An 18,330-nucleotide genomic window follows, 5' to 3' on the forward strand; every position below is an offset into this window, starting at 1 on the left:
CTACTAACATCAAAAGTAGGGAACCATGATTAGTAAATCTTGGAGGACCAGGTGTCATGATCTGAAGTTAGACTAGATTGAATGGGCTAAATGGATGCAGGAACAACTGCCTCCTTACCAGCAACACACAATACAGTTGCTCAGTGCTGCAACACAGCTCTGTTGTAAAAACTTGCCTTTGTGACCCAAATGACACGCAGGCTTTCAGGTGGGAAGCTGGGACTGCCAAAGCAGAGGGTGAGGAGTATGGGATCAGACACTATCTATGCCCTTTTACCTTGTGAACCAGTGTTAATGGCAACACACTGTTCAAGGCTGAGAAAGGCTGAGATACCCAGGCTTGTCCACTCATCCAAATCCACAATGCCTCTGAACCAGGAACAGGTCAGGAACATCATTTGGAGCCAAACCAAACCCTGTCAACTGGTGGAGTGCTCTCCTGCCTCTGGAATAGATCCCAAGCCACATGTCAGCTGGCTGCAAGAGAAGCACAAACATTTACAAAGCTAGGGTTTTCTCCCCCCTTTTTTTTCTTTTTTTTTTTTTTCTTTTAGATTTTCTGCTTAATTTGTAGTTGTCAGAGGTGGCAAGACTGTGCTCCTTTTTAGCTGAAGGTTTTAGCAAATCGGACCTTTTGGTTTTGTATTAAATTTTACTTCAGGTCAGGTCATTTGTGGAAAGTGGTTTTGGAACCTATGACTCAGTATCTCCACATTAGAGAAAATTTCCCTCCCTAAAGTACACAGGCTTGAGTAAACGTTAGAATAATTGTGGGATAATTCCCAAGAGTGATTCACAGCCTATGGGAGTGCAAGGCCACATGTTAATCATGTGGATCTAGTAATAGTAGTAGTTGCTTTATTTGCTCTGTAATTCACCGTTGATCCTGCACTGCAATAGCAGTAAGCAAACTTCCCCTAAGTAGGCAAAAATGCATTCTAGGATGAATTAGGACTTCAGAATTTGGTCCCGGGCAGGCAGGGTAGAAAGTGTTAGGTTTTTAATGAAAATTTAGCAAGGTGGAACCAAGCTATTGGGAGAACTAGCTGAACAGACTGTTAGGATCGTTTTTCTTGGATAAGAAACTGAAAGCACTCATCCCAGTGCAAACTAAGATCGCTCTATAGAGAGTGGGGAAATGGCATTTTCAGGCTGTGAGTTTTGTTGGCAATGCATGATACGTACGGGGCTCAGCTTTCAGGGACTAGATGTAAAAGATGCCGCTAATGTAACACTGGATTGCTGCTCGGGAACAATGTGGCAAAATGACAGTGTTTTTTACACTAAAGAAAAGCAAATGCAGAAGAGCGAATAAAATAGTTCAGCTTACAAATATCGATCAGGCATACTTTCCTGTAAAAAGACTGGTGATCGTGTTTCAAGGTATACCCGGGTACCAGGGATTGATGGCTCCTGAGACAGCCCTGAACTGCCCGCCTTCCCCAGAGACGTCTCCGTTAACAGCGCACTTGAGAAGTCAGCATTGCTTTCCGTTCCGCCAATTTTATTTCCTTATTAATCAAAAAATCTTATATTCTTCTGCCTTCAGGTGATTTTTTTTTTCTTAAAGCGCTGTATGACTACCCAATGGGAAAAAAAAAAAAGGGGGGGGGGGGAGGGGGGGAAGGGAAAGGAGGAAAGGGGGAAAGGGAAAGGGGGAAAGGGAAAGCGGGAAAGGGAAAGGGAAAGGGAAAGGGAAAGGGAAAGGGAAAGGGAAAGGGAAAGGGAAAGGGAAGAAAAGACAGAATTGCGTCAAGATGAGCTTCTAGTGTCAGCTGCATTTTATTTCCTTTCTTTCCTAGCACGCCCCTTTTGAGTGTTCTTGTCAAGTACGAACTTTCCCCCGCCTCTCTCTCTCACTTTTCGAGAGACTTCTGATCTCGGAAATGTATTTTATACGTTTGATGGATAAAGCGATCAACTTCTTTTTCGACCGAGCCTTTTTGGTTTGGAATAAATTGGCGGCGTTTTTTCCTCCCTGCCTGTTTGTGTATTTGTTTTGTTTCCTCCTCCCCCAAGGTAAATCTAGACCGCTGTAATGGCACCTGTATATACCGTCCGTGTCATTTAAATAAGACATGTTATCAAGCGTTTTTAAATCTGCAGTCAGCCTCATTTAACCTCCAAAATTACGCCTAACAGGCCACCGTCATTAGCCAAATTTGAAGAAACGTGCGGTATGTTTTAAGTAGTGTCATTTCCACACTGATGAACCCTCTCTGCAGCGAAAAGGGATTTGATTGCGGAGGCTGTGGGAGCAGGTACACTCCGCGCCCCTCCCTGCCTGGGCACACGGGTGACCGTGGGCACGGACCCCGCAGAACGGTTTGCAAGAATTTGGTGTCCGTTTTACGAGGTCATCTCCCCCTTCCTTCTCGGAGGGATGCAGGATTTGTGCCGCCTGGTCGGATTATTTATTTGTTACCTTGCAAGCGGGCAGGGCTGGCCAGGAGAGCTCTGGCTGCTCCCGGGTTGCCTGTCCCAGGGGACACCAATTAAAGGCACTAATTGGACAGCGATACATCAAAGTCTGCCGCTGAGACCAGCTCCTCGGAGCTCCTGTAGTCAGGCTTTTTGTTTTAGGTACCGACATTGCTCCAGGTTCCCGTGTCGGGCGGCGAATGGGGGAGCCGGCACACACACACCCACGCGTAACGCACACACCCTCGGGCTCCCGTGGATAAGGGACGAGGGGCCTGGCCCTACTCCTAACACGTCTCAGGTGCTTCCTTCGGGCTGCCTTCCCTGCGCATTGGGGTGAGCCTCTGTGGGACAGCAGGTGTTTCCCCGAGCCAGGGATCACCTCTCGAGTTCGGGCAGGAGCCTGAAACGGCAGCCCTTCGGAACCAGGAAGGGGCAGGGCTTCAGGTAAATAGTTCTTGTGTTTGGGAGAAAAGCTGAGGAGCAAGGAGCTATACACTGGGACACTGGGGAATAAACCCGGCCTCTCCCTTGCTTTCCAGCTCTTATTCGAGAAATGCATCAGTTCCCCCAATTACCAAATTACCTGCTTCAACTTTCCAAGAGGTTTCATTAACCCTGAGTTGTTCCTGACCTCGGGCTTTTCCAGGCAAGGCACCGGGAACGCTTTGCCGGCTTCATCCCAAGCCAGGTGGACACCGCGCCGCTGCTCCCCCGGCCCGGCAGGAGGTCGGTAGCGGGCAAGGTTGGCCTGAGGGAGGCGCAGGCCAAGGGCCAAAGCAGAGCCCGTGGTGCATATGTATGTATATATCTCGAACAGACAGAGGCAGAAAATGACAGTTCACCCCGCAGCCGGAGTTGGCTTCCCCAGGCTGAGCGGCAGCGCTGTTTGCCTGTTACTGCGTGGTTAAAAGCTGCTTTTTAACCTGTCCTTTCTGCAGACATCGCTCTCGGGAGCAAAGCACGGCCCCGCGGAGATGGGGCTGCGTACCCCACGAAGGAGCGGTGTCTGCCGTGGATGGTTTCCCTGTGGAGCGTAGTAGCCGATACGGTGGGGCTGGAGTTTAGCAATGGTCCCCTTTACATACTGCGTTCCCTTCCTCAGCTCGGGGAGGATATGCCGGGAGAGTGAGGAGGAGTTTGATCATTTACTGCCCACGGAGGCATTTGTTTTTCATTTTGCAAACGCTTCCCTTTAAGTAATTGTTCTTGTTAAGAACGTATACCTTTCACTGGGCTTCGCCGCACTATAAATAATCTCGATGAAGATGCAAGGATATGACTTTCACAAGATTGGACAATTGATTAAATCTGTGACCTGCAATTGCGAATAATCTTGGAAGGCTATTTAAACAGATGAAGGCCTAAATTGTCTTGCTTGTATCTGAATTAATTTCTCATTCATCATCATTATGGAGTGATTGGTTCTATTCAGGCTTTGCAGCCTGCTGGAACGAAACTGGATTTAAATGAGACTGTAACACAATTTAAATGCTCCCCGGCTTTAACGAGGCCAATCGAGCAGCTGCAATAAATACAAATATTTTTCTAAACAGCCTTGTTTTAAATAATTACCTAATACTTTCATGTGATGTTCTTAAAAGGTAATTTCTGTCTCTGAAGTCCCAGACACTTCTTTGCAGAGAGGGCAGCAGGGAAAATAATGTTGTGTGTTGACTTTGTGTGTATATGTGCATGCAATATACCGATCGTGATTCTTTAAAATAGGGTTTGTAAATACTAGTGGAAACCTGCGCTACGTTCTTGGTCGTAGGTACACTCAGTTTAACATATTAAAACAAAACAAAAATTACCGTGGTGAATGGAGACCAGAGACTGTGATTTATTTCTTGTTTGAAGATTCTGAACTAGCGATATCTTCATCCCTTTATTTAAAAGAGAGAGAGAAAAGAAGAAAAACTTTCCAAAGACAGGGACCAGTTTCAGTAGGTACCTGCCCTAACCAACACTAATCGCACTCCCTCCCCGATACCAGCTCTCCAGACTCGCACGGAAGTCAGCCCATCCGCGGGTGCTGAGGGGGGACGGGACCCTCCCACTTTACAAAAGCAACAGCGGGAAGATCTGGAGGGAGCAGGCAACAAACGAGGGGCTCCAGGGTGAAGGATGCATCAAAAGGACGTGGGACTAGTTTCCCTTCCCCCTTACATCCACTCAGGAACCTGATGCACCTAAATGAAGCCATTTGGGTTAACGAGACTCCAGCTCATCCTGACGTTGGCTTTACCCCAGGGTGACGCTATTGTAAGCGACAAGACAGCGGGCCTTGGGGTGACATATGGTGGAGGGTGTTTTCAGGGGCTAAACTCAGTAGTAAAATAAAGCAGCCAGGCAAGCAGAAGAATAATAGAAAACAAAAGGATTCTTCAGATGTACACGCCAAAAACTAAAGAAGCCACATGCCTTTCTGCAGGTGCCGGCAAACGACCTAACAACCGAGCAGAAAATGTGAAATATGAAGAGCCGATTTTCTAATGATTTGAGCGCTGGAGTAAAGAATAGTGCTAGGAAAACAGATCCGATCCAGTTTAATCATACAACCTTAATAAAAACATATAGCCTGAGACGGGAAAGTGGGCGGTAGGCTCGGTGCTATTTCACTTAATGGTACAGGAGGTGACATAAAACACAACAGAGATGGTCTGAGTAGAGCCGAAAAGGGCCGAGTGATTTGATAGTAACGGAGCAATTTAATGCGCGAGTTACAGCACTGCTCCGCGGGATCGTTTAGGCTTAACCCATTCTCTAGAGCTCATCTTCTTTCTCTTCTGGTCCTTTTTTTATTAGCAGTATTATTATTCAGTTGTTTAAAATGAGCATTATCCCAAACATATGCAGTGCAATCAGCTCGGTCACACTTACAAGAACACGCTTTAATAAGGCAATCAATCAAACGCTAACAAGACGGGGAGGGCCTTTCGGAGCTGAATTTGGCTGGCTGGGAAGCGGAGCCGATGCGGCACATGGGGTAGGGACAGCTCCGCGCCCGTTGGTGACAAGGGGCGAGTGCCCACCGCCCGCCCGGCAGCAGCGAGGGCAATTCCCCGCGGGGCTCCGGCCCGGGCCTCACCCTGATTCCCCGAAGAGTCTCATCCCCGGCCACGGCGAGGCAAGGGAAACCTGTCTGCTTGGTGGCAGTGACTCGAGGCCAGAGGCGGAACCTGCTGTCGGCTGGGTGCCCCGTATCTGCTCCCGTCGCCGGCGATGCCCCACGCGTGCCCGGAAGCGGCGCCCCGCGTGGGGCTGCGGGCACCCCCACCGGCGGCGAAGGCGTTAACGGCACCGTCCCCACGCAGCAAAAGGAAAATTTCATTATGAAGTAATGAGTAATTCCTCCCAGTGAGATGTATTGTTATATCTTCCACTTCAATTTAGAAGCACAGCGGCTCAATTACCTAGAAAATACAGTCAATTAAAGGCTGCTGATTGGACACGAGGACGGATCATCGATCTTGTACTTTCCAATATCGTTCCAGACACCTCATTTTCCCTCCCCTATTAACTGAAAATACTCTTGGCATTACTGCGACCCTCAGCCTATTTACCTGTCGCAGCCAATCTCTGCCCTGTGACCGAGCCGCGGAGAAATTCACAGCCACCCTTTGCCGCAGCATCCTCCAAGAACGGGCGGTTGGGAGGGGGGCAATGGCCACCCGGAGCAGCAAGGGAGAGCGGGGACCGTGTCTGCTGCGGGCGAGCCGCGTCCTACGCTCCCGGTCTCTGCCTCCCCCCTGCCCGCTCGAATAAGCGGGGTTATTCCCTTTATGGTGGAAGAGGAACACAACTGGTTAAATATTCTTTCTCTCATACACACCTAGATATAGAAATTATATGTACTTGAATATATATTATATATTATATATTGTCCTGCGCCCTAGCCGATGGCATTTTGCGAACTGGGCATTTCACAAGAGCAAAGTGGTGCCTCGGTCTTTCCGCAGGCGACCCCGGCAGCAGCCCTGGCCGGGTCCTGCCCCGCGATCGCGGCCCAGCAGGTGCCTCCGCCTGGCCGGGGAAAGGGGGGTCGTGGGCCATCCATGACACCGCGGTTTTGCTGGGCAGCGCTGATCTGCCCCCCGGCCTCTTCAGCGCTCCGTTCTCTCGGGGTCGCCTTGGGGATTGTATCAGCCACTCGCTCCGCAGCTCCCGGTTTGTTGCACTGGATATTCTCCTGTCTGCTAAAAGACAAAGTGAGGAGGGGAAAGGCTTGGAAAGATCGGGTGTTCCTCGTCGCTGCCCTTGGACGCTGTTCGCAATTACTGTTTCCGGGGGGAAGAGGGGGGAATAATCTATTCGTGAGTGTCCAAAAAGGGCCATCGGTTTCTATGCCCATGGGGACATCTCATTCAGGAAGGGTGGGACAATCTGCCCTTAATGATTCAAAGCTGGTGACTTTGGATCGGGTTTTTAAAAGCTCTAATAAACAATTTTTTTTTAATTGGAAAAATATATTCTGTCACGCTCGTGTCTCTTCCCTGCTCTTCATCTGCTATAGGGAAATGCTGCTATTCACTCTCTCTTCTAAAGACAAAAAATCTCCGGTGTGACAATAAACCAGAGGCTCCTCAGCAATTTAACACAAAGTAGATAGCGGAGGTGTCAACATGTCTTTGTTCTGTCCAGCATTTATTTTCCTGCTTGTTGAACTGTAACTACTAGAAACTGCACGAAGGTGACATTCGTCTTAAAAAACAATTTTACTTTTTTTTTTAACAAACACAATAAAAATGTGAGTGATATGTTGTTAAAACGTGTCTGTTGTCTTTACCGTTGTTGTTGGCGTTATTGTAGTAACAAATTATGATAGTGTATTCTTTGGGTTATTTTAAAATAGAACGAAATAAACCATTCAGGTTTTGGAAGAACCTACTACCCACCCCGGTGTCTTTTTATTTTCTTTTTTTTTTTTTAATTTTAGGTTGACCGAAAGCCAAGCAAAAGCAATGATGAAACCTCCTTCCGAAATACCTGAAGGGGGGGGGGGGAGGGTGTCTTGTGAAAGAAATCCTCCTCGAGAAGGAAAAGGGACCAGTGTGAGGAACACATACAAATGCAAAGATTACGGGTGGAGAAGGAAACACAACACCCAAAGCATGAATAAAAAAAAAAAAAAAATAAAAAAAAAAAAAGCAGAAAGGAAAAGTCAGTGAGAGAACTGAAGGCTGAAATACAAAGGAAGGGAAATCGCCTTTGCTCGAGTTTACAGATTAGTGATTGTCTGAAGGAGTTGTGCTCCCTGTCACCTAATCTCTTCCCTTGGCGGCTTGTTAGCGTTTGGCTCGGGGTCTCTGCTCACAGAGCATTATACATTCGATATTCAAAACCCCTCCTTACATATACATCACTTGCTAATTTCGTCAGTGTGTGCACATTTCAGAGACTGATAATAAGACGTTGTTATTTAAAGGACAAATAGCTCTGACCCGTAAAGAGGCAGAAACTCGTATTTTTTCCCTGCCAATTCCAGTCTGCCTCTTAAAACTAAAAGTTGGAATGAAAGAGGAGATGGAATGCTGGGTTTCTGCTCGAAACGAAGGAGGAGACAAGGGAGAGTAAAGAATACAATTAAACCACGAAAGTAATGTACAGAATGCCAGCATTGTTTTTCTCTATAGAGATAACTGGATAATACTGTTCAGCTGAAATCCAGAAACCTTTTGTTTTTGCTGTTTGCTCGTTGTTTTTATTTTCTGAACACTCTGGTAGGTTACATCTTTGCATTCTTCATGCGCACAAGCCATTTCGTTATCAATATAATGTTTCTTTCAAGTATTTCAGATTTTCCTTCTCCGTCTCATAGGTTTGTGCATACGGTTTGTTGCTGTGATCTGCAGACGCCCCAGCCCTTGGTAAGAAGTCTACCCATGGAAAAAGAAAAGTCCCAGCTCATTTCTATAGGTTACCGAAGTGACTTTCATTCGGGTTGGTTTTCTTCCTCTTCCCTGCTTAAAATCCTTCTCAGAGATACATCACTAGTTATTCCTTTCCTTCTTCATTTTTTTTCCTCTTGAAATGTAAATCCTTTTAAGACTGAGCTATTTTTAGTCTTTTTTGATTGTTTTTTGTTTTGTTTTGTTTTTTCCATACGTGTCCACTTGTGGGGAGAGAACACGATTAAATAAACATCGGCTGTAGGTACATTAACTGGAAGAGAAACACGGGAGAGGGACGAGTTTTTAATAACCCTGAGACGAAGGTTTATCTCGTTAAAGGTACTTCTTCTCTCTGGTCCATGGAAACTGAGGTGGCTTTGCTCAGCACAGAGGGTGTGAAAGTGAGGAAAGAATCAGTCCTGGTTGTGGCCGAACAGGTAAAATCTGATCCGGAGGGTCTCTGTGCCAGCCCATTAGACTGGCCGCTGTGGCAAGCCAGGCAGGAGCAGGGGTTGCCCGCAGCGCTGCTGAGTCCATGAGTTGGGGCAGGGTAGAGAGAGGGATGCCTGAAGGCGCAGAGCAGTTCTGGTCTCGGGTATGGGTGGGAGAGGACCCTGAAGGTGTCCAGCGGCCTCAGGGGGGTACTGAAGGGAGTGGCGGCCGAGGCTGATGTGGCTCCGATGCCCATGTGGGAGTAGTAGGGCAGGGGCAGGTGGGACGGGAACGGGTAGGGCAAATTGCCGGTGGCCGCCGCGTGGCTCATCATGTAGGTATAAAACGCCGGGTCGGCCGGGTGAGGCCAGGTCATGGCCAGGCGCTGCCGCTTGTCCTTCATCCTGCGGTTTTGGAACCAAACCTGCGGGGAAAGGGAAGGCGAGAGCCGTCACCCGCCGCCGCCCCACTCCGCCCGACCGCCGGCACCAGCGCCTGCCCCGGGACGGGCGCGGGAGGGAGCGGGGCCGGCGCCAGCTCTCGCTCCCAGGGGGAGTTGTCATCACGTACGGAGGGATCAGTGAAGCTGCTATAAATCTACAGGGAGACACAGTGAAGCAGCCCTTTTAGGGTGCTTGTTTTCTTTTCCTCTTGCTAGGGCTTGTCCTGCTGACCCCGCCCGGCTACGGCCAAACTCGGCAGCTCTGCCTCCTTGCTGCACTTTTGCAGTCAGAACTGCCTGAGATTATTGTTATCGTTTTTATTTTCACGTGCAAATGTTTTTGTAAAGGCAAAGCAAAACGAGATCAAAACAAGATCTGCTGCTGTCTTCCTCGTCTCTCCCCCAAGAGCTGTGCGAGGTTTAGACTGGATTGAAAGGAGTATTAAAAGTAATCTACTAGGGAGAGGTCGGATTAGCGGTGCTGGCTGGGATGACTTCGAGAGCCGTATCCTCTCTCCCGCATTGCTGCTTGCTGCAGGATGCGGGCAGGGCCAGGAAAGGGGCGGGAGGGCTGGGGGCGGGGGGGGGCGAGAGAAGGGAGGGTTGTGCTTTCCCGAGTTTTGCAAGGAAGTTTGGCCATATAGATTTATATCGTGCTAATTGGAAACATGTCCGAGCTGTGTGTACCTTGATTGTGGTTTCTGGCAGATTTAGAGCAGCCGCCAATTCACATCTCCGGGGCCTGGACACGTAGTTCTCCCGGTAAAACTCCTTCTCCAGCCGGGCGATCTGCTCGCGGGTGAAGGCGGTTCGGTAGCGGCGCATCTGGTCGCTGGCGCTGCAGGCCAGCGAGCCCTGGGAGCCGCCGCTGCCTCCGCTGCCCTTGGGGTGATCCCCCCCGTCGCTGGGGCTGCCGGCCAGCGCCTCGGAGCATGGCCCTGCGTGAGGAGCCCGGAGCAGAGACACACGCTGGGAGGCGGGCGTGCACGGAGGGATGCTCCCCGTCCGTCTCCCCAGCGAGCTCCCTTCTCCAACCAGCCCTCCCCACTAGCATTTCTGTATCTGTCTGAGTGCACTGAGGATGCTGGGGAGACATCTGAGAGGGACCGAGGAGAGGCAAGAAGAAGGGGATGCAGCACCGGTCCAGGATTTGAAGGGTGCTTATTCACTCTGGCAGGAAGGCTACCTGCCTTCTCCCGCCCCCAACACACACAAATATACACACACTGCCCTGGGAGCGTCTGCTCGATGTACCCCCCGCTTGCTTCCCGCACTGTGAAGCCGGAGGCCGCCGCCGCAGCATCCCCCGATCCTGAGCGGCTCGGAAAGGCAGGTGTGCCCATCGCCCGAGCCGCACGGATCCGCTCTCCCTTCCTCCAGCCCAGCAAGGGCCCAGGAGCGAAGCAGCCGGCAGGCAGGGACCCTGCTCCCTCCGGAGAGGGGTCAGGCCTCGGGACTTTCCGCTCATCCTCAAAAGCCCAGGATGGGATATTTTCAACGAGCGTTTAAGGGAAGAGACAGGGCAGACAGCGCTCTCCGCGCTTCCTAGCTTCTTCTTGAAGTGATGGAGGAATGGGGAGGGGGGCAGAAGGGGGTTGTTGGGGGCTGAGGGGGAGCTTACCGGGCTGGGAAGGTGGGAATAAGGAGTGGGGGCAGGGGTAAAAGGGGCCTGGCCGCTTCATTTGCTTTCAAATGCAACTCTCCCTCATTGTCCCCGAGACCAAAGGCAATTAATTCATTGGGACCATTTCCGAGCTGGCGCCACCGAGACATAGAAGTGACAAGGTAATTCGGACCTCTCCTCTTTTTTTTTTCCTTTTTTTTCTCTTTTTTTTTTTTTTTTTTTTTTTTTTTTTTTTTTTTTTTTTTAACCCAACGTGCAAACAAGGACCTTGCTGCCGCACTTGTGGCAGGCAGGAGTCGGCAAGCGATTTTACGGTCTTTATGGGCACTTCCGCACTCGCCCGGGCACATTTCACCCTGCAAAACCACAAACAGCTCTCGGCCAGAAAACCCGTTTGATCTTGCTCCCCCTCCTACCACATACAAAAAAACGCGCCCGCGGAAAGGATCGGAAGGGATTTCCTCGAGTATGAACTGTCCAGGCGATGGGGAAGAATTAGAAAAAAAAATATATATATGAAGGGGGGAGAGTGAGAAGTGGTCTTGCCAAGGGGGTCCTACGGGACAAGCTGCAGACCTGATGCATTCACGACGGAAAGCCTGGCTCCCCTCCAGGGACGCGGGGGCTGCCCGGTGTCGTGTCCTCTGATTCCCAAACAAGCCTCCCCGTGGCAGGAAACTGAGGAATCAGCCAGGAAAGGAGATCCCCACACGCACACACACCCCGGCTTCGCTGCCTCTCGCTCCGCTGGCGAGGCAAAGAGCACCTCCGGCAGCCCCCCCTGCCCCCCCCCTCCCCCAGTGCTGCCCCCAGCTCCGATACGGGCGGGTGGCTGGAGGCATGGGAAGGAGTTGGGTACCTTTGCTGTGCTGGTACTCGGCGCTCCCCGTGGCGCAGTCCGGGGTGCAGCTCACCTCGATTTCCTCATAGAAATCCGACTCAGTGTCCGAGCTGCTCTGCTGCCCTTTGCTGGAAGGGGGGTCCGGGACGGGGGGCTGCTGTCCGGCCGAAAGCAGTGCTGCCGCCGCCGAGCGGCTTTCCGGCACCGTCCCTGTCCCTGGCAGCACCTCCACCTCCTCTTCGTCTTCTTCTCCACCACCTTCTCTTCCTCCTCTGCTCTCCCGGGACGACAAGGGGCCAGGTCTGGGGCTGAGGCAGTTCCGATGGATCATCTTCTCCTGCGGCTCCGGAGTGGGGCTCCCCACTGCTTCGGACAAATTAGGTACCCTCTTGCCAACTAGAGCGCCAAGTTGTGTCCCTTCCAGAAACATCACCATCTCCTTCCTGGTTTCCATTGTGGCTTTGCTTAAGGGAGGGGGGAAAAAAATCCAGATCTCTTCCCCCCCTCCCTCCCGCTCCAGCCCCAGCCTTGTGCAAACCCAGCAACCCTCTCCTGCCAATGCAGAGGAGCAAGCGGTGAGACAGGGTGACCTTGTGATGCGAGCGCTACACTCTGCTGTGCTGCTCTGGGAGGGATCACCATTGCCCTCTTCTTTCTAAGCTGTCATTCTCAATGGTGCAGTCGTCATTACAGTACCACCGGTGACGCCACACATTGATTGCCAGTGGATAAATAGAAACGTCTGCCATGGGGAAGATGAAAGGAAGAGCCGGAGCTAATGGGCTAAATGCGTGATGCACCAGGTGTAGAAGCCCGAGATGGAGAGGGAAGTGTGAAAAAGAGATGCATATGGAGCTGAGCTGCAAAGAGGTTGTAACATGCGGAGAGAGTTCCGCAGGGGGAAGCCTTTCCTGACAATTATACAGCCTTTTGACTGCTTTAAGTCACAACCTTGATGTAGAATTGAGGCGAAGATCCCTAGCTGCATCCTGAAAGTGAGAAGATACGTACTCAAGCCTCTTCCTTGGATGCATTATTTATTGCTGGCAATCAGTTTCCGTGTAACTGCATATATAAGGTTTTAAGAATCTCTTTGCAAACTTGAGAATAAGGAAATGCGCCGCTGACATTTGAATGTAGAAAGAGCTTTGACTTCTTGTTCTGATTCAGTATCGGTTCCTATTCCTATTACAGTTATTGATTTCTATTGACCGAGATTAAAACGTTAGTTTAAATTTTGGAAATGCAGTTACATATTTATTGCTGTTCACATCTGAAATATACAGCTACTTCACTTCTTCTAACTGTAGTTATTCTGCCTAACTGCTGTTTGTCGTTTACTCTTATTTTTTCCTTCCTTTCCATTTGTTCCACGATCCTTGCGCTTCTAAGAGGGTTTTACGTCTCACGCCCTTTCTTCTTTTCCACTAATTATTTTGCATAAATTATTATCTGCTTTCAGGAGGAGAAACTGCAAGAAGAAGGTCTGCCAAGAATAATTCTGGCTCAGAGGAACGCAAGTTATCAAGGCCAGAGCTTATGCGAGCTAGCAGATGTTGTTAAAACAGAAGTGACAAGGGCAACCATTTGGAAAGCACTTGTCTGAAAATAAGGGACCTTGCACCGGAAATATAGCGGCACACGTAGCCTCTTCGGTGTATTATGATATTTCTAATGAGTGCGGCAAGTATCTGATCTCTAGTTAATATTGACTCACACGTGTAGTGTCAAGTCATTTTCACCATCTGTCGTAACTAGGTTGTTCTAAAATTTTTTCTCAGAGTGTTATTGGCTAGTCAGGTTACAGAAAACATTCAACCAATTACGTTCCCAACCCGGTAAGGAATTTACTGGCATATTTGAGGTGACGTTGCTTCGGTGGGGAACAGGCAGTGCAATAGGAAACACGCTGGGATTTTCTGTCCAGCCCTGTGAGCCCGACGGGCACGATGCAGGGAGATAGACGAACAAACAAACAAACAAGCAAACCGGTTTCCCGATCCACCTGATGCGAGGATTAAGATGTACTCCCAGCAATAGACGTATTGATTTCAGGGGGATAAACCAGGAATCTTTACAGGGCTACCGCCACCAACCTCTCTCCCTATGTGGACATGCATGCATGTTTCCACGCACACACATATCATGCGCATACCACGCTCCGGACCGCGCTGCTTTTCATCACAAGTGTGATGCGTGCGCTGCTCCGAAGCTTGCCTATTTGTTGAAAACTCATTGCTAAAACCCCTTTCCCTTCTCTCCCTTGCCAGCCTTTAGATCGGTGTGTGCCCTTCCAGCTCAGGATGAGGATCCACCGCCCATCCCTGCAGCAGCCAGGCACTGCTCCGCGGGCTGTGCGAGCGCGGAGCCGGGGCAGCAGGATCAGCTCTGAGTGCTGGAAGAGCAGGAGGTGGGCGGGTGGATGGGTGGCTGGGTGGAAGGATGGATAGATGGATAGATACACAGAAAGATAAAGCAGTCCGTCTCTGACGCCTGCTCCCACTGGGTAGAGGCGGAAGGTCAGCGCTGCGCGGAGAGGTGCGGAGCTCTGCGGTGGAGCGAGGCGAAGTGAGGCGGGGGGGTCTCGGGCAGTGCTGTGCCCGTGTCTCGCTGGTGGCGCTTCCCACGGTTGGCGGCACCGTGCCTGCGCTTTGCTGAGGCGGCTGGTTTCTTGCACCTCCGGGGGGTGTGAAGGCTCGAACTCCCCCGAGGCCCAGGACAACCTCAGCCTTGCGAGGACTCTCACCTCAGCCTCCTTCCTAACTCAGCCAGGTAGCCGTGTCGGAGAAGGCTGGTTATTGTCTGCGGCGGACAGAGAGGATTTTCCCATTGCTACAAGTTTGAGGGCAACAAGAAGAGATGTATTCATGTCTCTTTCTAAATAAAGCAGTAACCGAGAGCTGGATTCAGAATACGAAGCAGCGCTCCGGGAGCAGACGATGGAGAGGACTGTGGGGAGATTAACGGGAAATCTTGTGTCTAGCAGACTGGAGTCCTGGGGATGCTTCCCGTGGATTATGCTGGCCGGTCTCCACATTTTTTACCATTTTCGTTTACGAGACACTGCTGCCTCCTTCCTCATCCCATTCTTAATCCGTTCCCACCAGGATGCCATCCATCATGTACCTCGGATCGGAAGTTTTGTTGAGCCCGAGATGCTGATCATTACCACAGACGCAGCAACACAGGCTGCGGAACACCCACGCACGGACCGACGCACAGCCCCGCACACATACACACGCAGTTATTTGCTCAAGGTAAACACAGCGAGTTAAAGGCCCGAGTGGAATCTAAGGAAAAAAAAAAAAAAAAAAAAAAGATAGACTCGAAGTGTTGGGTCGATTTAGACTGGACTGGTAAAGACTTCTTAAAATGTCTGTTTTTACATCCCCCAGGAAGAGTACAGCCGCGCCAGCCCCTCGCACGCCGACAAGCCGGTGTCGCGCCGTGGCAGAGCGAGGAGCCCCGTCCCACTCCCCGCCGCGGCGGCGGAGCTTTGCCTCGCCGGGAATGTGGGGTCCGGCGCTTTGCCTTCTGTCTAGTGTTTCCCACAGATCTGTCAAGCCCGATTTGGAAGGAGACTCCCTCATTTGGCATTAATTTCCAGGCAGATTGGAAAGTGTATCTCTATAGGGGTTTTATTTTTTCTTTTTTTTTTTTTTTTTCTCATTTTCCCCTGACTGTTCCAGACCGAGTTTTAAAACCTATTAAGTCTCTCTCGCTTGTTTGGTCACAGCCAGGATGTCACAACTATCCTCAAAACTTTAAAAACTGATTTATTTCTCCGAGTTTACAGTTTTCCTTACTGATACACGGTCGAAGCGAGATCAGGGCCACCCCATTCAAAAGGGTAATACACCGATTTCAGCGTTACCTCCGATGAAAGGTGCCCCGTATATAAAAAGCAAACGAAATACCCCCCTTCCCAGAACAAGGAAATAATAGGGGGACATCAAAACATTGCTAGAGTGATATGCTCAAAAATCAGCTATTTCGCTTGAAAGTGCTAAACCTGGAGAAGGAAAGACACATCACACACTCCTTGCCCGCGGGGTATTTATTTTCCTTTGCCGGTCAACAGTACGTCAATAACTTTTGACCGATACTGTCCAATTACGACTGGGAACCCATCATGCACCTTCAGTTTCTCTAACAAAACAAATCTTGCCGTCTGTAAAAAAGGAAGAAAGTTTTTAAATGCTGCGGAACAATTTAGTGTCGCAAAAACTTATATACAGTACAAATGTGTGACCAAACCAGAAAGCCTATGGGTAGTGTTAACAATAATGGCGTAATTATCACTGTTTTATTAAGGTTATTTTTTTACGACATGGTTAGAGGTGGGAGCTTTGGAGAGAAGAGAATAATAGGCGCATTATTCTGTGGTGTAAAGACAAGCCGGAACAATGACAGCACATACCACATAAGTGGCGTTGAGGGGAGAGAACAGAGTCACGAGTGGGATGCGCCTAGGAGAGCATGTAATGGTATTTACAGGAACCGATCCAAGACATGATTCTACCTCTGTGTAGCTCTGAATGTCGGATCCCGTCATCTGCCTGTTCTTGACTTTTTTTTTTTATATGTGATGACTGCCGGAAGCAGCGCGTCCCTGCCACCGCAGGAGGCTCGGGAGACTTTTGCCTTGTTATATCAAAACCGGGGCGGGGGGGAAGAAGGGCCCGATTCCCGCTCCTAGGACCTTCAGGACAAGTTTGTCCGTGGAAACTAGATCTGCTACTTTACTGGTTGCGCTGAGTAAATCGTGCAGGAATTTGGGCTTTCGATTTCAATTGGTGTCGCTTCCAGACTCGTCGAGAGCCATAAAAGTGCGGCAATCTTTTAAAGCTAAAATAAGTAGTAGAAAGACGATCTGCGTGGCAAACTCCCTGATTTGAAAGCAGAAGAGTATTTATGGCGTGAATTTAATCCGGTAGAAAGCACAGATAAGTTTAAATCGTCAGCATTTCAGTGGCTGCCGTCACAAGGCTTTTTTAATAATTGTTTTCTATATTTAATTTAACACGAATTGAGCTCTCAGCCTTCCCCGCTATGCATCTTGGCGAAACCTATTCGCGGGTCCCAGCATCCCCTGAGACCTGGTCTGCCTCAGCATCTCTTCCAGAAGTACTGAGGGGTCTGAGGGGGTCTTTGAGTGCCCAAAAGAGAAGCCTTAAGGGAGAATGTAGCATCACCAAGAGAAAACCGCAGGAATGTCAGAGGCGAACACATAGCCTTTCACCGAATTTAATATTTTGCTCCAGACGTGCAACGGCATTCGGTGTTTTGCTAGTGTTTTCCTCCTGTACCCAAACTCGCCTCTTTTATTCCCATTGTATTCCTACACTTCGCCTCCAGCAGTCTCAAGACCTAGAGCTAACCTAGAGGAGGGAAAACTCACTCTCCCGAGCTCGTGTTAAGGCTCGGTTTGCTGAAACTCCGTGTCATGCTTAATTAAAACAAACCGGCGGCCCAGGCGGGACTGAGAGAAGCGGTGCTGCCGGCCGGGACCCCACCCCGCGGGAGCCCGCCCCCATCGCCGGGCTGCCGCACCCCGCCATTCCCCGCGCCGTCGCCCCCGGGCAGGCGGCAGAGCCCCCGCAGAGACCGTCTCTCCCGTCCTTCCTTCCCGGAAGGAAATGGCTGAAACGGGGGGTGCTTGCAACGCACGGTGTCATCTGTGCCTGCTGTAAACAAGCGGCGCATGGTCAGAAGGAGCGGCTGTCTGCGCCCTCTTGCAGCCCTTCGCTTTCCAGCCCTGCTGGTAGCTTTAGGCCTGGTTCTGCCCCAGGTAGGCCAAATCCCGGTATTTTCACAGAGCTGAAGATTTTTTTTTTTTTTTACACGGAGCCTTATCCGCAAGTGTGGAGAGGGGTGTAGCTGCTGGGTCCTGGGGACTCTTCGGCTCTAGAGAGGAGGTGAGAAATCCCTATGAAAGGTTCCTTTGGAGACACAGCTATCCAAGGAGTACAGGATCTGCCAAGGGATCTCTCATAGTCAGCGAAATGCCAGAAGTGGGTATCTCACTCCAGATACCCAACTGTGTGCCTCTTGTAATGAAAGCATGATTTCCTCTTTGATCAGAAAAGGACCAGGGTTGACCCTGTGAGAACAAGCTACAGATGCGTTTAAAGAGACTCTGTCTAGGACGGCAAGGAATGGAAAGATAGATACAAAACAAACAGATGAAAATAAGGGGGGGGAAAAAAAAAAAAGAAGAAAAAACAGAACAGGCATCTCAATGGAAAATCCCTCACTCTTCTCTGAGGCTGAGTGTCCCAAGAGCAGTGGTTGCACTGATGCAGAAAGCTTGTTCAGTTTTTGTCCATCTCTGCCTCGTTCAAATTCTTCCCAAAACAAACACAATAAAAGCTCAAATATGGACCTGGAAGGCATGTTGAAATAAAATCTTATCTAGTTTTTACTATCAAGAGTCAAATGTTAACCCCATAACCTCCAGCCTCACCTTCTTGAAACTTCATCAGCTAACCAAGCTGAGATGGCATCAGCATTTATCATGGTGCATCCTACCAGCAGGTGTGGCTGCCTGGTTTATTTTTGGCTTGACATCTCTTTGCACAGCCATCAGGGATAAGGATGTATATCCATATGATAGATCTGTCCCAGAAAAACAAAATGTGCTTTCTGACTCCCTGAGCAGTGGCCAAATGCTTCA

General features: G+C 49.9%; 1 protein-coding gene across 1 annotated transcript; it reads right to left on the minus strand.

The window, feature by feature from the left end:
- Window positions 1-8,640: 8,640 nt before the first annotated feature.
- EVX1 (even-skipped homeobox 1) lies at window positions 8,641-12,108 on the minus strand (the record flags this gene model as incomplete). Its single annotated transcript, XM_082044906.1, has 3 exons — window positions 8,641-9,171; window positions 9,877-10,127; window positions 11,673-12,108. 3 exons carry the CDS (start codon window positions 12,106-12,108, stop codon window positions 8,641-8,643), a joined length of 1,218 nt encoding a protein of 405 aa, XP_081901032.1.
- Window positions 12,109-18,330: the final 6,222 nt, after the last annotated feature.

This window comes from Streptopelia decaocto (genome assembly GCF_964273445.1).
Source record: "Streptopelia decaocto genome assembly, chromosome: 2".
Taxonomy (NCBI): Eukaryota; Metazoa; Chordata; class Aves; order Columbiformes; family Columbidae; genus Streptopelia; species Streptopelia decaocto.